Here is a 23,409-nt window from a genome sequence, read left to right as displayed (position 1 = left end):
GAGACTGACTCTGTATGGTATATCTGAGACTGACTCTGTATGGTATATCTGAGACTGATTTTGAATTGTATATCTGAGACTGACTCTGTATGGTATATCTGAGACTGACTCTGTATGGTATATCTGAGACTGACTTTGAATGGTATATCTGAGACTGACTCTGTATGGTATATCTGAGACTGACTTTGAATGGTATATCTGAGACTGACTTTGAATGGTATATCTGAGACTGACTCTGTATGGTATATCTGAGACTGACTTTGAATGGTATATCTGAGACTTACTGTGAATGGTATATCTGAGACTGACTTTGAATTGTATATCTGAGACTGACTGTGAATGGTATATCTGAGACTGACTTTGAATGGTATATCTCAGACTGACTCTGTATGGTATAGAGTCATAGAGTTATACAGCACGGATAGAGGCCCTTCGGCCCATCGTGTCCGCGCCGGCCATCAAGCCCAGTCTCATCTCATCCCATATTCCAGCATTTGGTCCGTAGCCTTGTATGCTATGGCATTTCAAGTGCTCATCCAAATGCTTCTTGAATGTTGTGAGGGTTCCTGCCTCCACAACCCTCTCAGGCAGTGAGTTCCAGACTCCAACCACCCTCTGGGTGAAAAAGTTCTTTCTCAAATCCCCTCTAAACCTCCCGCCTTTTACCTTGAATCTATGCCCCCTTGTTATAGAACCCTCTTTGTATGGTATATCTGAGACTGACTTTGAATGGTATATCTGAGACTGACTTTGAATGGTATATCTCAAACTGTTTTCGCTGTTTTAACTGTGACTCAGAAACCATCAGCTCATGTTAAAACCTTTTACCTCAATTTTCTGCACAACCATCCGGGGGAGAATGTAAATTCTAGATGATTGCTTCTGACTGCCTCCGATCCGCCTTCCAACAGATCTTATTTTTTTCTTGTGAAATGCTGGATAATGACCCTTGGATTGACCCTTGGATTGAAACAATGAGAAGTCCAAAAGCTGACAATTAGTGTGCATGGGTCGAGGCAGTGAGTGTTGGCAGGTTATTTACCTGCAGCCGAGCTTGATCGAGCTCGCCGAACAGGCTCGTGTACAGTTTTCCTACTGGAATTGTAGATAGTGATGAGGAACCAAAATCCTGATCGATTTTCCCTTCACCAACCTAGGATCATGAAGGCCAATTATTGCACTCCTCGATCACCCGAACTGGAACAAGCGAACTCAGCAGGCATCAAACTTGGGACGTTTCTGATCTGTAAGGCTCAGCTGCTCACACTTTCTCACACTTTAATCTGCTTCCTGAGGGAAACAGGCATACACGGTGATTTTAGAGTAGAATTCAGTTACTTACCACAGGCCACGCACGACTGCAAGTTGTCATCATAATAGTCATCCACAGCACACCTGTAGCAACCTGTCAACACAAAGATTCAATGCAGTTCGAGGCACACAGTAATATCAAATGTTTTACAAACTTAATATTAGGATGCAACAGATAAAATCACCTGTCAAAGCAGGTGAGGAATGCAGTGGATCAACAACTTCACCATCATCATTAATGAACATTTCCACTCTGAGCTGAACCCGAAATAAGTCACGATAAAGAGTTGACCCCATCAGCTCCCCAGCAAGCAAAGTTCATTCACTGCCTCCTCATCACAATAAGGAGCTTCAACTCAGGGAGGGGGTTGAAACAATTCACAGCAAAAAATACAAAACTAATGGAAACATTTGAGAAAAAAAAACAGCTCTTCCGTGGGAAAGGAAGAATTGAAGGATATTTAATTTGTGTTAAATATAACAATGATACACTATGCTGGTCAAGAAAGACATCAGCAGTTATCAAGGATAAATCTGCAAAACAATCAGCAATGTTCAGCTTCAGTAAAAAAGTCAAAGCATGCTCCGGTTACAGCAGCAGATCGCCAGATAGAAAACGCAAGTCCATTTTATAAAAGATTCGTTCATGGGATGTGGGCGTCGCTGGCGAGGCCGGCATTTATTGCCCATCCCGAATTGCCCTTGAGAAGGTGGTGGTGAGCCGCCTTCTTGAACCGCTGCAGTCCGTGTGGTGAAGGTTCTCCCACAGTGCTGTTAGGAAGGGAGTTCCAGGATTTTGACCCAGCGACAATGAAGGAACGGCGATATATTTCCAAGTCGGGATGGTGTGTGACTTGGAGGGGAACGTGCAGATGGTGTTGCTCCCATGTACCTGCTGCTCTTGTCCTTCCAGGTGGTAGAGGTCGCGGGTTTGGGAGGTGCTGTTGAAGAAGCCTTGGCGAGTTGCTGCAGTGCATCCTGTGGATGGTGCACACTGCAGCCACAGTGCGCCGGTGGTGAAGGGAGTGATTGTTTAGGGTGGTGGATGGGGTGCCAATGAAGCGGGCTGCTTTGTCCTGGATGGTGTCGAGCTTCTTGAGTGTTGTTGGAGCTGCACTCATCCAGGCAAGTGGAGAGTATTCCATCACACTCCTGACTTGTGCCTTGTAGATGGTGGAAAGGGTTTCGGGAGACTGGAGGTGAGTCACTTGCCACAGAATACCCAGCCTCTGACCTGCTCTCGTAGCCACAGTATTTATATGGCTGGTCCAGTTAAGTTTCTGGTCAATGGTGACCCCCAGGATGTTGATGGTGGGGGATTCAGTGATTGTAATGCCGTTGAATGTCAAGGGGAGGTGGTTAGACTCTCTCTTGTTGGAGATGGTCATTGCCTGACACTTGTCTGGCGCGAATGTTACTTGCCACTTATGAGCCCAAGCCTGGTTGTTGTCCAAGTCTTGCTGCATGCGGGCTCGGACTGCTTCATTATTTGAGGGGTTGCGAATGGAACTGAACACTGTGCAGTCATCGGCGAACATCCCAATTTCTGACCTGATGATGGAGGGAAGGTCATTGATGAAACAGCTGAAGATGGTTGGGCCGAGGACACTGCCCTGAGGAACTCCTGCAGCAATGTCCTGTGGCTGAGATGATTGGCCTCCAACAACCACTACCATCTTCCTTTGTGCTAGGTATGACTCCAGCCACTGGAGAGTTTTCCTCCTGATTCCCATTGACTTCAATTTTACTAGGGCTCCTTGGTGCCACACTCTGTCAAATGCTGCCTTGATGTCAAGGGCAGTCACTCTCACCTCACCTCTGGAATTCAGCTCTTTTGTCCATGTTTGGACCAAGGCTGTAATGAGGTCTGGAGCCGAGTGGTCCTGGCGGAACCCAAACTGAGCATCGGTGAGCAGGTTATTGGTGAGTAAGTGCCGCTTGATAGCACTGTCGACGACACCTTCCATCACTTTGCTGATGTTTGAGAGTAGACTGATGGGGCGGTAATTGGCCGGATTGGATTTGTCCTGCTTTTTGTGGACAGGACATACCTGGGCAATTTTCCACATTGTCGGGTAGATGCCAGTGTTGTAGCTGTACTGGAACAGCTTGGCTAGAGGCGCATCTAGTTCTGGAGCACAAGTCTTCAGCACTACAGCCGGGATGCTGTCGGGGCCCATAGCCTTTGCTGTATCCAGTGCACTCAGCCGTTTCTTGATATCACGTGGAGTGAATCGAATTGGCTGAAGACTGGCTTCTGTGATGGTGGGGATATCGGGAGGAGGCCGAGATGGATCATCCACTCGGCACTTCTGGCTGAAGGTGGTTGCAAACGCTTCAGCCTTGTCTTTTGCACTCACATGCTGGACTCCGCCATCATTGAGGATAGGGATGTTTACAGAGCCTCCTCCTCCCATTAGTTGTTTAATTGTCCACCACCATTCACGACTGGATGTGGCAGGACTGCAGAGCTTTGATCTGATCCATTGGTTGTGGAATCGCTTAGCTCTGTCTCCAGCATGTTGCTTCCACTGTTTAGCATGCATGTAGTCCTGAGTTGTAGCTTCACCAGGTTGGCACCTCATTTTTAGGTACGCCTGGTGCTGCTCCTGGCATGCTCTTCTACACTCCTGGCTTGTTGGTAATGGTAGAGTGAAGAATATGTCGGGCCATGAGGTTACAGATTGTGCTGGAATACAATTCTGCTGCTACTGATGGCCCACAGCGCCTCATGGATGCCCAGTTTTGAGCTGCTAGATTTATTCTGAATCTATCCCATTTAGCACGGTGGTAGTGCCACACAACACGTTGGATGGTGTCCTCAGTGCGAAGACGGGACTTCGTCTCCACAAGGACTGTGCGGTGGTCACTCCTACCAATACTGTCATGGACAGATGCCTCTGTGACAAGTAGATTGGTGAGGACGAGGTTAAGTAGGTTTTTCCCTCGTGTTAGTTCGCTCACCACCTGCCGTAGGCTCAGTCTGGCAGCTATGTCCTTCAGGACTCGGCCAGCTCGGTCAGTAGTGGTGCTACCGAGCCACTCTTGGTGATGGACATTGAAGTCCCCCACCCAGAGTACATTTTGTGCCCTTGCTACCCTCAGTGCTTCCTCCAAGTGGTGCTCAACATGGAGGAGGACTGATTCATCAGCTGAGGGAGGACGGTAGGTGGTAATCAGCAGGAGGTTTCCTTGCCCATGTTTGACCTGATGCCATGAGATTTCATGGGGTCCGGAGTCAATGTTGAGGACTCCCAGGGCCACTCCCTCCTGACTGTATATCACTGTACCGCCACCTCTGGTGGGTCTGCCCTGCCGCTGGGACAGGACATACCCAGGGATGGTGATGGAAGAGTCTGCGACATTGGCTGAAAGGTATGATTCAGTGAGTATGGCTATGTCAGGCTGTTGTTTGACTAGTCAGTGGGACAGCTCTCTCAATTTTGGCACAAGTCCCCAGATGATCGTGAGGAGGAGTTGCAGGGTCGACTGGGCTGAGTGTTTTGCCGTTGTCGTGTCCGGTGCCGAGTGGTCCGATGCCGGGTGGTCCGTCCGGTTTTATTCTTATCATCACTTTTTTTAGCAAGATTTTACAACTGAGTGGCTTGTTAGGTCATTTCAGAGGGCGATGAAGAATCAACCACATTGCTGAGGGTCTGAGAGTTATTGCTGTGTACAGTTTGGGACACAGGCCATGTGCAGATCAGTTAGGCCCTATAATTATAGTGTGATACTGTCACACTAAGGACACTCAGGCCCTATAATTATACTGTGATACTATCACACTAAGGACACTCAGGCCCTATAATGATACTGTGATCCTATCACACTAAGGATACTCAGGCCTTATAATTATACTGTGATACTATCACATTAAGGACAGTCAGACCCTATAATTATACTGTGATACTATCACACTAAGGACACTCAGGCCCTATAATTATACTGTGATACTATCACACTAAGGACAGTCAGGCCCTATAATTATACTGTGATACCATCACACTAAGGACAGTCAGACCCTATAATTATACTGTGATAATATCACACTAAGGACAGTCAGACCCTATAATTATACTGTGATACTATCACACTAAGGACAGTCAGATCCTATAATTATACTGTGATAATATCACACTAAGGACAGTCAGACCCTAAAATTATACTGTGATAATATCACACTAAGGACAGTCAGACCCTATAATTATACTGTGATACTATCACACTAAGGACAGTCAGACCCTATAATTATACTGTGATACTATCACACGAAGGACACTCAGACCCTATAATTATACTGTGATAATATCACACGAAGGACAGTCAGACCCTATAATTATACTGTGATACTATCACACTAAGGACACTCAGGCACTATAATTATACTGTGATACTATCACACTAAGGACACTCAGGCCCTATAATTATACTGTGATACTATCACACTGAGGACAGTCAGACCCTATAATTATACTGTGATACTATCACACTAAGGACAGTCAGACCCTATAATTATAATGTGATAATATCACACTAAGGACAGTCAGGTCCTATAATTATACTGTGATAATATCACACTAAGGACAGTCAGACCCTATAATTATACTGTGATAATATCACACTAAGGACACTCAGACCCTATAATTATACTGTGATACTATCACACTAAGGACAGTCAGACCCTATAATTATACTGTGATACTATCACACTAAGGACAGTCGGACCCTATAATTATACTGTGATACTATCACACTAAGGACAGTCAGACCCTATAATTATACTGTGATACTATCACACTAAGGACAGTCAGACCCTATAATTATACTGTGATACAATCACACTAAGGACAGTCAGACCCTATAATTATACTGTGATACTATCACACTAAGGACACTCAGGCCCTATAATTATACTGTGATACTTTCACACTAAGGACACTCAGGCCCTATAATTCTACTGTGATACTATCACACTAAGGACAGTCAGACCCTATAATTATACTGTGATACTATCACACTAAGGACAGTCAGACCCTATAATTATACTGTGATACTATCACACTAAGGACACTCAGGCCCTATAATTATACTGTGATACTATCACACTAAGGACACTCAGACCCTATAATTATACTGTGATAATATCACACTAAGGACACTCAGACCCTATAATTATACTGTGATACTATCACACTAAGGACAGTCAGGACCTATAATTATACTGTGATAATATCACACTAAGGACACTCAGACCCTATAATTATACTGTGATACTATCACACTAAGGACACTCAGGCCCTATAATTATACTGTGATAATATCACACTAAGGACAGTAAGGCCCTATAATTATACTGTGATAATATCACACTAAGGACACTCAGGCCCTATAATTATACTGTGATACAATCACACTAAGGACACTCAGGCCCTATAATTATACTGTGATACAATCACACAAAGGACACTCAGACCCTAAAATTATACTGTGATAATATCACACGAAGGACACTCAGGCCCTATAATTATACTGTGATACTATCACACTAAGGACACTCAGGCCCTATAATTATACTGTGATACTATCACACTAAGGACACTCAGGCCCTATAATTATACTGTGATACTATCACACTAAGGACACTCAGGCCCTATAATTATACTGTGATACTATCACACGAAGGACACTCAGGCCCTATAATTATACTGTGATACTATCACACTAAGGACACTCAGGCCCTATAATTATACTGTGATACTATCACACGAAGGACACTCAGGCCCTATAATTATACTGTGATACTATCACACTAAGGACACTCAGGCCCTAGAATTATACTGTGATACTATCACACCAAGGACACTCAGACCCTATAATTATACTGTGATACTATCACACTGAGGACAGTGAGGCCCTATAATTATACTGTGATACTATCACACTAAAGACACTCAGACCCTATAATTATACTGTGATACTATCACACGAAGGACAGTCAGGCCCTATAATTATACTGTGATACTATCACACTAAGGACAGTCAGACCCTATAATTATACTGTGATACTATCACACTAAGGACAGTCAGGTCCTATAATTATACTGTGATACTATCACACTAAGGACAGTCAGACCCTATAATTATACTGTGATACTATCACACGAAGGACACTCAGGCCCTATAATTATACTGTGATACTATCACACTAAGGACACTCAGGCCCTATAATTATACTGTGATACTATCACACAAAGGACACTCAGGACCTATAATTATACTGTGATACTATCACACTAAGGACACTCAGGCCCTATAATTATACTGTGATACTATCACACTAAGGACACTCAGGCCCTATAATTATACTGTGATACTATCACACTAAGGACACTCAGGCCCTATAATTATACTGTGATACTATCACACTAAGGACACTCAGGCCCTATAATTATACTGTGATACTATCACACAAAGGACACTCAGGCCCTATAATTATACTGTGATACGATCACACTAAGGACAGTCAGGCCCTATAATTATACTGTGATAATATCACACTGAGGACAGTCAGACCCTATAATTATACTGTGATAATATCACACTGAGGACAGTCAGACCCGATAATTATACTGTGATACTATCACACTAAGGACACTCAGGCCCTATAATTATACTGTGATACTATCACACTAAGGACACTCAGGCCCTATAATTATAGTGTGATACTATCACACTAAGGACAGTCAGACCCTATAATTATACTGTGATACTATCACACTAAGGACACTCAGGCCCTATAATTATACTGTGATACTATCACACTAAGGACAGTCAGGACCTATAATTATACTGTGATACTATCACACTAAGGACAGTCAGGCCCTATAATTATACTGTGATAATATCACACTAAGGACAGTCAGGCCCTATAATTATACTGTGATAATATCACACTAAGGACTGTCAGGCCCTATAATTATACTGTGATACTATCACACTAAGGACAGTCAGGCCCTATAATTATACTGTGATACTATCACACTAAGGACACTCAGACCCTATAATTATACTGTGATACTATCACACTAAGGACACTCAGACCCTATAATTATACTGTGATACTATCACACTAAGGACACTCAGACCCTATAATTATACTGTGATACTATCACACAAAGGACACTCAGACCCTATAATTATACTGTGATACTATCACACGAAGGACACTCAGGCCCTATAATTATACTGTGATACTATCACACTAAGGACACTCAGGCACTATAATTATACTGTGATACTATCACACTAAGGACACTCAGACCCTATAATTATACTGTGATACTATCACACTAAGGACACTCAGACCCTATAATTAGACTGTGATACTATCACACGAAGGACACTCAGACCCTATAATTATACTGTGATACTATGACACTCAGGACAGTCAGGCCCTATAATTATACTGTGATAATATCACACTAAGGACACTCAGGCCCTATAATTATACTGTGATACTATCACACTAAGGACACTCAGGCCCTATAATTATACTGTGATAATATCACACTAAGGACACTCAGGCCCTATAATTATACTGTGATAATATCACACTGAGGACAGTCAGACCCTGTAATTATACTGTGATACTATCACACTAAGGACAGTCAGGCCCTATAATTATACTGTGATACTATCACACTAAGGACACTCAGGCCCTATAATTATACTGTGATACTATCACACTAAGGACACTCAGGCCCTATAATTATACTGTGATACTATCACACTAAGGACAGTCAGACCCTATAATTATACTGTGACACTATCACACTAAGGACAGTCAGGCCCTATAATTATACTGTGATAATATCACACTAAGGACAGTCAGGCCCTATAATTATACTGTGATAATATCACACTAAGGACAGTCAGGCCCTATAATTATACTGTGATACTATCACACGAAGGACAGTCAGGCCCTATAATTATACTGTGATAATATCACACGAAGGACAGTCAGACCCTATAATTATACTGTGATACTATCACACTAAGGACACTCAGACCCTATAATTATACTGTGATACTATCACACTAAGGACACTCAGACCCTATAATTATACTGTGATACTATCACACAAAGGACACTCAGACCCTGTAATTATACTGTGATACTATCACACGAAGGACACTCAGGCCCTAGAATTATACTGTGATACTATCACACTAAGGACAGTCAGGCCCTATAATTATACTGTGATACTATCACACTAAGGACACTCAGACCCTATAATTATACTGTGATACTATCACACTAAGGACACTCAGACCCTATAATTATACTGTGATAATATCACACTAAGGACACTCAGACCCTATAATTATACTGTGATACTATCACACTAAGGACAGTCAGGACCTATAATTATACTGTGATAATATCACACTAAGGACACTCAGACCCTATAATTATACTGTGATACTATCACACTAAGGACACTCAGGCCCTATAATTATACTGTGATAATATCACACTAAGGACAGTAAGGCCCTATAATTATACTGTGATAATATCACACTAAGGACACTCAGGCCCTATAATTATACTGTGATACAATCACACTAAGGACACTCAGGCCCTATAATTATACTGTGATACAATCACACAAAGGACACTCAGACCCTAAAATTATACTGTGATAATATCACACGAAGGACACTCAGGCCCTATAATTATACTGTGATACTATCACACTAAGGACACTCAGGCCCTATAATTATACTGTGATACTATCACACTAAGGACACTCAGGCCCTATAATTATACTGTGATACTATCACACGAAGGACACTCAGGCCCTATAATTATACTGTGATACTATCACACTAAGGACACTCAGGCCCTATAATTATACTGTGATACTATCACACGAAGGACACTCAGGCCCTATAATTATACTGTGATACTATCACACTAAGGACACTCAGGCCCTAGAATTATACTGTGATACTATCACACCGAGGACACTCAGACCCTATAATTATACTGTGATACTATCACACTGAGGACAGTGAGGCCCTATAATTATACTGTGATACTATCACACTAAGGACACTCAGACCCTATAATTATACTGTGATACTATCACACTAAGGACAGTCAGGCCCTATAATTATACTGTGATACTATCACACTAAGGACAGTCAGACCCTATAATTATACTGTGATAATATCACACTAAGGACAGTCAGACCCTATAATTATACTGTGATACTATCACACGAAGGACACTCAGGCCCTATAATTATACTGTGATACTATCACACTAAGGACACTCAGGCCCTATAATTATACTGTGATACTATCACACTAAGGACACTCAGGACCTATAATTCTACTGTGATACTATCACACTAAGGACACTCAGGCCCTATAATTATACTGTGATACTATCACACTAAGGACACTCAGGCCCTATAATTATACTGTGATACTATCACACTAAGGACAGTCAGGCCCTATAATTATACTGTGATACTATCACACTAAGGACACTCAGGCCCTATAATTATACTGTGATACTATCACACTAAGGACACTCAGGCCCTGTAATTATACTGTGATAATATCACACTGAGGACAGTCAGACCCGATAATTATACTGTGATACTATCACACTAAGGACACTCAGGCCCTATAATTATACTGTGATACTATCACACTAAGGACACTCAGGCCCTATAATTATAGTGTGATACTATCACACTAAGGACAGTCAGACCCTATAATTATACTGTGATACTATCACACTAAGGACACTCAGGCCCTATAATTATACTGTGATACTATCACACTAAGGACAGTCAGGACCTATAATTATACTGTGATACTATCACACTAAGGACAGTCAGGCCCTATAATTATACTGTGATAATATCACACTAAGGACAGTCAGGCCCTATAATTATACTGTGATAATATCACACTAAGGACTGTCAGGCCCTATAATTATACTGTGATACTATCACACTAAGGACAGTCAGGCCCTATAATTATACTGTGATACTATCACACTAAGGACACTCAGACCCTATAATTATACTGTGATACTATCACACTAAGGACACTCAGACCCTATAATTATACTGTGATACTATCACACTAAGGACACTCAGACCCTATAATTATACTGTGATACTATCACACAAAGGACACTCAGACCCTATAATTATACTGTGATACTATCACACGAAGGACACTCAGGCCCTATAATTATACTGTGATACTATCACACTAAGGACACTCAGGCCCTATAATTATACTGTGATACTATCACACTAAGGACACTCAGACCCTATAATTATACTGTGATACTATCACACTAAGGACACTCAGACCCTATAATTAGACTGTGATACTATCACACGAAGGACACTCAGACCCTATAATTATACTGTGATACTATGACACTCAGGACAGTCAGGCCCTATAATTATACTGTGATAATATCACACTAAGGACACTCAGGCCCTATAATTATACTGTGATACTATCACACTAAGGACACTCAGGCCCTATAATTATACTGTGATAATATCACACTAAGGACACTCAGGCCCTATAATTATACTGTGATAATATCACACTGAGGACAGTCAGACCCTGTAATTATACTGTGATACTATCACACTAAGGACAGTCAGGCCCTATAATTATACTGTGATACTATCACACTAAGGACACTCAGGCCCTATAATTATACTGTGATACTATCACACTAAGGACACTCAGGCCCTATAATTATACTGTGATACTATCACACTAAGGACAGTCAGACCCTATAATTATACTGTGACACTATCACACTAAGGACAGTCAGGCCCTATAATTATACTGTGATAATATCACACTAAGGACAGTCATGCCCTATAATTATACTGTGATAATATCACACTAAGGACAGTCAGGCCCTATAATTATACTGTGATACTATCACACGAAGGACAGTCAGGCCCTATAATTATACTGTGATAATATCACACGAAGGACAGTCAGACCCTATAATTATACTGTGATACTATCACACTAAGGACACTCAGACCCTATAATTATACTGTGATACTATCACACTAAGGACACTCAGACCCTATAATTATACTGTGATACTATCACACAAAGGACACTCAGACCCTGTAATTATACTGTGATACTATCACACGAAGGACACTCAGGCCCTAGAATTATACTGTGATACTATCACACTAAGGACAGTCAGGCCCTATAATTATACTGTGATACTATCACACTAAGGACACTCAGACCCTATAATTATACTGTGATACTATCACACTAAGGACACTCAGACCCTATAATTATACTGTGATAATATCACACTAAGGACACTCAGACCCTATAATTATACTGTGATACTATCACACTAAGGACAGTCAGGACCTATAATTATACTGTGATAATATCACACTAAGGACACTCAGACCCTATAATTATACTGTGATACTATCACACTAAGGACACTCAGGCCCTATAATTATACTGTGATAATATCACACTAAGGACAGTAAGGCCCTATAATTATACTGTGATAATATCACACTAAGGACACTCAGGCCCTATAATTATACTGTGATACAATCACACTAAGGACACTCAGGCCCTATAATTATACTGTGATACAATCACACAAAGGACACTCAGACCCTAAAATTATACTGTGATAATATCACACGAAGGACACTCAGGCCCTATAATTATACTGTGATACTATCACACTAAGGACACTCAGGCCCTATAATTATACTGTGATACTATCACACTAAGGACACTCAGGCCCTATAATTATACTGTGATACTATCACACGAAGGACACTCAGGCCCTATAATTATACTGTGATACTATCACACTAAGGACACTCAGGCCCTATAATTATACTGTGATACTATCACACGAAGGACACTCAGGCCCTATAATTATACTGTGATACTATCACACTAAGGACACTCAGGCCCTAGAATTATACTGTGATACTATCACACCGAGGACACTCAGACCCTATAATTATACTGTGATACTATCACACTGAGGACAGTGAGGCCCTATAATTATACTGTGATACTATCACACTAAGGACACTCAGACCCTATAATTATACTGTGATACTATCACACTAAGGACAGTCAGGCCCTATAATTATACTGTGATACTATCACACTAAGGACAGTCAGACCCTATAATTATACTGTGATAATATCACACTAAGGACAGTCAGACCCTATAATTATACTGTGATACTATCACACGAAGGACACTCAGGCCCTATAATTATACTGTGATACTATCACACTAAGGACACTCAGGCCCTATAATTATACTGTGATACTATCACACTAAGGACACTCAGGACCTATAATTCTACTGTGATACTATCACACTAAGGACACTCAGGCCCTATAATTATACTGTGATACTATCACACTAAGGACACTCAGGCCCTATAATTATACTGTGATACTATCACACTAAGGACAGTCAGGCCCTATAATTATACTGTGATACTATCACACTAAGGACACTCAGGCCCTATAATTATACTGTGATACTATCACACTAAGGACACTCAGGCCCTGTAATTATACTGTGATACTATCACACTAAGGACAGTCAGACCCTATAATTATACTGTGACACTATCACACTAAGGACAGTCAGGCCCTATAATTATACTGTGATAATATCACACTAAGGACAGTCAGGCCCTATAATTATACTGTGATAATATCACACTAAGGACAGTCAGGCCCTATAATTATACTGTGATACTATCACACGAAGGACAGTCAGGCCCTATAATTATACTGTGATAATATCACACGAAGGACAGTCAGACCCTATAATTATACTGTGATACTATCACACTAAGGACACTCAGACCCTATAATTATACTGTGATACTATCACACTAAGGACACTCAGACCCTATAATTATACTGTGATACTATCACACAAAGGACACTCAGACCCTGTAATTATACTGTGATACTATCACACGAAGGACACTCAGGCCCTAGAATTATACTGTGATACTATCACACTAAGGACAGTCAGGCCCTATAATTATACTGTGATACTATCACACTAAGGACACTCAGACCCTATAATTATACTGTGATACTATCACACTAAGGACACTCAGACCCTATAATTATACTGTGATAATATCACACTAAGGACACTCAGACCCTATAATTATACTGTGATACTATCACACTAAGGACAGTCAGGACCTATAATTATACTGTGATAATATCACACTAAGGACACTCAGACCCTATAATTATACTGTGATACTATCACACTAAGGACACTCAGGCCCTATAATTATACTGTGATAATATCACACTAAGGACAGTAAGGCCCTATAATTATACTGTGATAATATCACACTAAGGACACTCAGGCCCTATAATTATACTGTGATACAATCACACTAAGGACACTCAGGCCCTATAATTATACTGTGATACAATCACACAAAGGACACTCAGACCCTAAAATTATACTGTGATAATATCACACGAAGGACACTCAGGCCCTATAATTATACTGTGATACTATCACACTAAGGACACTCAGGCCCTATAATTATACTGTGATACTATCACACTAAGGACACTCAGGCCCTATAATTATACTGTGATACTATCACACGAAGGACACTCAGGCCCTATAATTATACTGTGATACTATCACACTAAGGACACTCAGGCCCTATAATTATACTGTGATACTATCACACGAAGGACACTCAGGCCCTATAATTATACTGTGATACTATCACACTAAGGACACTCAGGCCCTAGAATTATACTGTGATACTATCACACCGAGGACACTCAGACCCTATAATTATACTGTGATACTATCACACTGAGGACAGTGAGGCCCTATAATTATACTGTGATACTATCACACTAAGGACACTCAGACCCTATAATTATACTGTGATACTATCACACTAAGGACAGTCAGGCCCTATAATTATACTGTGATACTATCACACTAAGGACAGTCAGACCCTATAATTATACTGTGATAATATCACACTAAGGACAGTCAGACCCTATAATTATACTGTGATACTATCACACGAAGGACACTCAGGCCCTATAATTATACTGTGATACTATCACACTAAGGACACTCAGGCCCTATAATTATACTGTGATACTATCACACTAAGGACACTCAGGACCTATAATTCTACTGTGATACTATCACACTAAGGACACTCAGGCCCTATAATTATACTGTGATACTATCACACTAAGGACACTCAGGCCCTATAATTATACTGTGATACTATCACACTAAGGACACTCAGGCCCTATAATTATACTGTGATACTATCACACTAAGGACACTCAGGCCCTATAATTATACTGTGATACTATCACACAAAGGACACTCAGGCCCTATAATTATACTGTGATACGATCACACTATGGACAGTCAGGCCCTATAATTATACTGTGATAATATCACACTGAGGACAGTCAGACCCTATAATTATACTGTGATAATATCACACTGAGGACAGTCAGACCCGATAATTATACTGTGATACTATCACACAAAGGACACTCAGGCTCTATAATTATACTGTGATACTATCACACTAAGGACACTCAGGCCCTATAATTATAGTGTTATACTATCACACTAAGGACAGTCAGACCCTATAATTATACTGTGATACTATCACACTAAGGACACTCAGGCCCTATAATTATACTGTGATACTATCACACTAAGGACAGTCAGGACCTATAATTATACTGTGATACTATCACACTAAGGACAGTCAGGCCCTATAATTATACTGTGATAATATCACACTAATGACAGTCAGGCCCTATAATTATACTGTGATAATATCACACTAAGGACTGTCAGGCCCTATAATTATACTGTGATACTATCACACTAAGGACAGTCAGGCCCTATAATTATACTGTGATACTATCACACTAAGGACACTCAGACCCTATAATTATACTGTGATACTATCACACTAAGGACACTCAGACCCTATAATTATACTGTGATACTATCACACTAAGGACACTCAGACCCTATAATTATACTGTGATACTATCACACAAAGGACACTCAGACCCTATAATTATACTGTGATACTATCACACGAAGGACACTCAGGCCCTATAATTATACTGTGATACTATCACACTAAGGACACTCAGGCCCTATAATTATACTGTGATACTATCACACTAAGGACACTCAGACCCTATAATTATACTGTGATACTATCACACTAAGGACACTCAGACCCTATAATTAGACTGTGATACTATCACACGAAGGACACTCAGACCCTATAATTATACTGTGATACTATGACACTAAGGACAGTCAGGCCCTATAATTATACTGTGATAATATCACACTAAGGACACTCAGGCCCTATAATTATACTGTGATACTATCACACTAAGGACACTCAGGCCCTATAATTATACTGTGATAATATCACACTAAGGACACTCAGGCCCTATAATTATACTGTGATAATATCACACTGAGGACAGTCAGACCCTATAATTATACTGTGATACTATCACACTAAGGACAGTCAGGCCCTATAATTATACTGTGATACTATCACACTAAGGACACTCAGGCCCTATAATTATACTGTGATACTATCACACTAAGGACACTCAGGCCCTATAATTATACTGTGATACTATCACACTAAGGACAGTCAGACCCTATAATTATACTGTGATACTATCACACTAAGGACAGTCAGGCCCTATAATTATACTGTGATAATATCACACTAAGGACAGTCAGGCCCTATAATTATACTGTGATAATATCACACTAAGGACAGTCAGGCCCTATAATTATACTGTGATACTATCACACGAAGGACAGTCAGGCCCTATAATTATACTGTGATAATATCACACGAAGGACAGTCAGACCCTATCATTATACTGTGATACTATCACACTAAGGACACTCAGACCCTATAATTATACTGTGATACTATCACACTAAGGACACTCAGACCCTATAATTATACTGTGATACTATCACACAAAGGACACTCAGACCCTATAATTATACTGTGATACTATCACACGAAGGACACTCAGGCCCTAGAATTATACTGTGATACTATCACACTAAGGAAAGTCAGGCCCTATAATTATACTGTGATACTATCACACTAAGGACACTCAGACCCTATAATTATACTGTGATACTATCACACTAAGGACACTCAGACCCTATAATTATACTGTGATACTATCACACTAAGGACAGTCAGGCCCTATATTTATACTGTGATACTATCACACTAAGGACACTCAGACCCTATAATTATACTGTGATAATATCAGACAAAGTACAGTCAGACCCTATCATTATACTGTGATAATATCACACTGAGGACAGTCAGACCCTATAATTATACTGTGATAATATCACACTCAGGACAGTCAGACCCTATAATTATACTGTGATAATATCACACTGAGGACAGTCAGACCCTCTAATTATACTGTGATAATATCACACTAAGGACAGTCAGGCCCTATAATTATACTGTGATAATATCACACGAAGGACAGTCAGACCCTATAATTAGACTGTGATAATATCACACTAAGGACACTCAGGCCCTATAATTATACTGTGATAATATCACACTGAGGACAGTCAGACCCCATAATTATACTGTGATACTATCACACTAAGGACAGTCAGGCCCTATAATTATACTGTGATAATATCACACTAAGGACAGTCAGACCCTATAATTATACTGTGATACTATCACACTAAGGACAGTCAGGCCCTATAATTATACTGTGATACTATCACACTAAGGACACTCAGGCCCTATAATTATACTGTGATAATATCACACTAAGGACACTCAGGCCCAATAATTATACTGTGATACTATCACACTAAGGACAGTCAGACCCTATAATTATACTGTGATACTATCACGCTAAAGACAGTCAGGCCCTATAATTATACTGTGATAATATCACACTAAGGACAGTCAGACCCTATAATTATACTGTGATACTATCACGCTAAGGACAGTCAGACCCTATAATTATACTGTGATACTATCACACTAAGGACAGTCAGACCCTATAATTATACTGTGATACTATCACACTAAGGACAGTCAGGCCCTTTCATTATACTGTGATACTATCACACGAAGGACAGTCAGGCCCTTTCATTATACTGTGATACTATCACACTAAGGACAGTCAGACCCTATAATTATACTGTGATACTATCACACTAAGGACAGTCAGACCCTATAATTATACTGTGATACTATCACACTAAGGACACTCAGACCCTATAATTATACTGTGATAATATCACACTAAGGACAGTCAGACCCTATAATTATACTGTAATACTATCACACTAAGGACAGTCAGACCCTATAATTATACTGTGATACTATCACACTAAGGACAGTCAGGCCCTATAATTATACTGTGATAATATCACACTAAGGACAGTCAGGCCCTATAATTATACTGTGATAATATCACACTAAGGACAGTCAAGCCCTATAATTATACTGTGATACTATCACACGAAGGACAGTCAGGCCCTATAATTATACTGTGATAATATCACACGAAGGACAGTCAGACCCTATAATTATACTGTGATACTATCACACTAAGGACACTCAGACCCTATAATTATACTGTGATACTATCACACGAAGGACACTCAGACCCTATAATTATACTGTGATACTATCACACAAAGGACACTCAGACCCTATAATTATACTGTGATACTATCACACGAAGGACACTCAGGCCCTAGAATTATACTGTGATACTATCACACTAAGGACAGTCAGGCCCTATAATTATACTGTGATACTATCACACTAAGGACACTCAGACCCTATAATTATACTGTGATACTATCACACTAAGGACACTCAGACCCTATAATTATACTGTGATACTATCACACTAAGGACAGTCAGGCCCTATATTTATACTGTGATACTATCACACTAAGGACACTCAGACCCTATAATTATACTGTGATAATATCAGACAAAGTACAGTCAGACCCTATCATTATACTGTGATAATATCACACTGAGGACAGTCAGACCCTATAATTATACTGTGATAATATCACACTCAGGACAGTCAGACCCTATAATTATACTGTGATAATATCACACTGAGGACAGTCAGACCCTCTAATTATACTGTGATAATATCACACTAAGGACAGTCAGGCCCTATAATTATACTGTGATAATATCACACGAAGGACAGTCAGACCCTATAATTAGACTGTGATAATATCACACTAAGGACACTCAGGCCCTATAATTATACTGTGATAATATCACACTGAGGACAGTCAGACCCCATAATTATACTGTGATACTATCACACTAAGGACAGTCAGGCCCTATAATTATACTGTGATAATATCACACTAAGGACAGTCAGACCCTATAATTATACTGTGATACTATCACACTAAGGACAGTCAGGCCCTATAATTATACTGTGATACTATCACACTAAGGACACTCAGGCCCTATAATTATACTGTGATAATATCACACTAAGGACACTCAGGCCCAATAATTATACTGTGATACTATCACACTAAGGACAGTCAGACCCTATAATTATACTGTGATACTATCACGCTAAGGACAGTCAGGCCCTATAATTATACTGTGATAATATCACTCTAAGGACAGTCAGACCCTATAATTATACTGTGATACTATCACACTAAGGACAGTCAGACCCTATAATTATACTGTGATACTATCACACTAAGGACAGTCAGACCCTATAATTATACTGTGATACTATCACACTAAGGACAGTCAGGCCCTATCATTATACTGTGATACTATCACACTAAGGACAGTCAGGCCCTATAATTATACTGTGATACTATCACACTAAGGACAGTCAGACCCTATAATTATACTGTGATACTATCACACTAAGGACAGTCAGACCCTATAATTATACTGTGATAATATCACACTAAGGACACTCAGGCCCTATAATTATACTGTGATACTATCACACTAAGGACAGTCAGGCCCTATAATTATACTGTGATAATATCACACTGAGGACAGTCAGACCCTATAATTATACTGTGATAATATCACACTGAGGACAGTCAGACCCTATAATTATACTGTGATAATATCACACTGAGGACAGTCAGACCCTATCATTATACTGTGATAATATCACACTAAGGACAGTCAGGCCCTATAATTATACTGTGATACTATCACACTAAGGACAGTCAGACCCTATAATTATACTGTGATACTATCACACTAAGGACAGTCAGGCCCTATAATTATACTGTGATACTATCACACTAAGGACACTCAGGCCCTATAATTATACTGTGATACTATCACACTAAGGACACTCAGGCCCTATAATTATACTGTGATACTATCACACTAAGGACAGTCAGGCCCTATAATTATACTGTGATAATATCACACTGAGGACAGTCAGACCCTATAATTATACTGTGATAATATCACACTGAGGACAGTCCGACCCTATAATTATACTGTGATAATATCACACTGAGTACAGTCAGACCCTATAATTATACTGTGATAATATCACACTAAGGACACTCAGGCCCTATAATTATACTGTGATACTATCACACTAAGGACAGTCAGACCCTATAATTATACTGTGATACTATCACACTAAGGACAGTCAGACCCTATAATTATACTGTGATACTATCAAACTAAGGACACTCAGACCCTATAATTATACTGTGATACTATCACACTAAGGACAGTCAGGCCCTATAATTATACTGTGATACTATCACACTAAGGACAGTCAGACCCTATAATTATACTGTGATACTATCACACTAAGGACAGTCAGGCCCTATAATTATACTGTGATAATATCACACTAAGGACAGTCAGGCCCTATAATTATAATGTGATACTATCACACTAAGGACAGTCAGACCCTATAATTATACTGTGATACTATCACACCAAGGACAGTCAGACCCTATAATTATACTGTGATACTATCACACTAAGGACAGTCAGGCCCTATAATTATACTGTGATACTATCACACTAAGGACACTCAGGCCCTATAATTATACTGTGATACTATCACACTAAGGACACTCAGGCCCTATAATTATACTGTGATACTATCACACTAAGGACACTCAGGCCCTATAATTATACTGTGATACTATCACACTAAGGACACTCAGGCCCTATAATTATACTGTGATACTATCACACTAAGGACAGTCAGGCCCTATAATTATACTGTGATACTATCACACAAAGGACAGTCAGGCCCTATAATTATACTGTGATAATATCACACTGAGGACAGTCAGACCCTATAATTATACTGTGATAATATCACACTGAGGACAGTCAGACCCTATAATTATACTGTGATAATATCACACTGTGGACAGTCAGACCCTATCATTATACTGTGATAATATCACACGAAGGACAGTCAGACCCTATAATTATACTGTGATAATATCACACTGAGGACAGTCAGACCCTATAATTATACTGTGATAATATCAGACAAAGTACAGTCAGGCCCTATAATTATACTGTGATAATATCACACTAAGGACAGTCAGGCCCTATAATTATACTGTGATACGATCACACTAAGGACAGTCAGACCCTATAATTATACTGTGATAATATCACACTAAGGACAGTCAAGCCCTATAATTATACTGTGATACTATCACACGAAGGACAGTCAGGCCCTATAATTATACTGTGATAATATCACACGAAGGACAGTCAGACCCTATAATTATACTGTGATACTATCACACTAAGGACACTCAGACCCTATAATTATACTGTGATACTATCACACTAAGGACACTCAGACCCTATAATTATACTGTGATACTATCACACAAAGGACACTCAGACCCTATAATTATACTGTGATACTATCACACGAAGGACACTCAGGCCCTAGAATTATACTGTGATACTATCACACTAAGGACAGTCAGGCCCTATAATTATACTGTGATACTATCACACTAAGGACACTCAGACCCTATAATTATACTGTGATACTATCACACTAAGGACACTCAGACCCTATAAATATACTGTGATACTATCACACTCAGGACAGTCAGGCCCTATATTTATACTGTGATACTATCACACTAAGGACACTCAGACCCTATAATTATACTGTGATAATATCAGACAAAGTACAGTCAGACCCTATCATTATACTGTGATAATATCACACTGAGGACAGTCAGACCCTATAATTATACTGTGATAATATCACACTGAGGACAGTCAGACCCTCTAATTATACTGTGATAATATCACACTAAGGACAGTCAGGCCCTATAATTATACTGTGATAATATCACACGAAGGACAGTCAGACCCTATAATTAGACTGTGATAATATCACACTGAGGACAGTCAGACCCCATAATTATACTGTGATAATATCACACTGAGGACAGTCAGACCCCATAATTATACTGTGATAATATCACACTGAGGACAGTCAGACCCTCTAATTATACTGTGATAATATCACACTAAGGACAGTCAGGCCCTATAATTATACTGTGATAATATCACACGAAGGACAGTCAGACCCTATAATTAGACTGTGATAATATCACACTAAGGACACTCAGGCCCTATAATTATACTGTGATAATATCACACTGAGGACAGTCAGACCCCATAATTATACTGTGATACTATCACACTAAGGACAGTCAGGCCCTATAATTATACTGTGATAATATCACACTAAGGACAGTCAGACCCTATAATTATACTGTGATACTATCACACTAAGGACAGTCAGGCCCTATAATTATACTGTGATACTATCACACTAAGGACACTCAGGCCCTATAATTATACTGTGATAATATCACACTAAGGACA

At 39.9% G+C, this 23,409-nt stretch overlaps 1 protein-coding gene across 1 annotated transcript in view; it reads right to left on the bottom strand.

Annotated features, from left to right (window-relative positions):
- Nucleotides 1-1,261: 1,261 nt before the first annotated feature.
- LOC137309946 (mucin-6-like) overlaps nucleotides 1,262-23,409 on the bottom strand; it is a 316,057-nt gene continuing 293,909 nt past the window's right edge. Inside the window, exons 20-21 of the mRNA XM_067977944.1 lie at nucleotides 1,343-1,405; nucleotides 1,262-1,290 (exon numbers count right to left, since the gene is read on the bottom strand). Of these exons, the coding sequence (XP_067834045.1) occupies nucleotides 1,262-1,290; nucleotides 1,343-1,405 (92 nt within the window). The remainder of the gene's footprint in view (nucleotides 1,291-1,342; nucleotides 1,406-23,409) is intronic.

The sequence above is a fragment of the Heptranchias perlo genome, unplaced genomic scaffold (genome assembly GCF_035084215.1).
Source record: "Heptranchias perlo isolate sHepPer1 unplaced genomic scaffold, sHepPer1.hap1 HAP1_SCAFFOLD_193, whole genome shotgun sequence".
Classification (NCBI taxonomy): Eukaryota; Metazoa; Chordata; class Chondrichthyes; order Hexanchiformes; family Hexanchidae; genus Heptranchias; species Heptranchias perlo.
The sequence above is the reverse complement of the archived record's forward strand: the minus strand, read 5'-3'. Positions and strand labels throughout refer to the sequence as shown.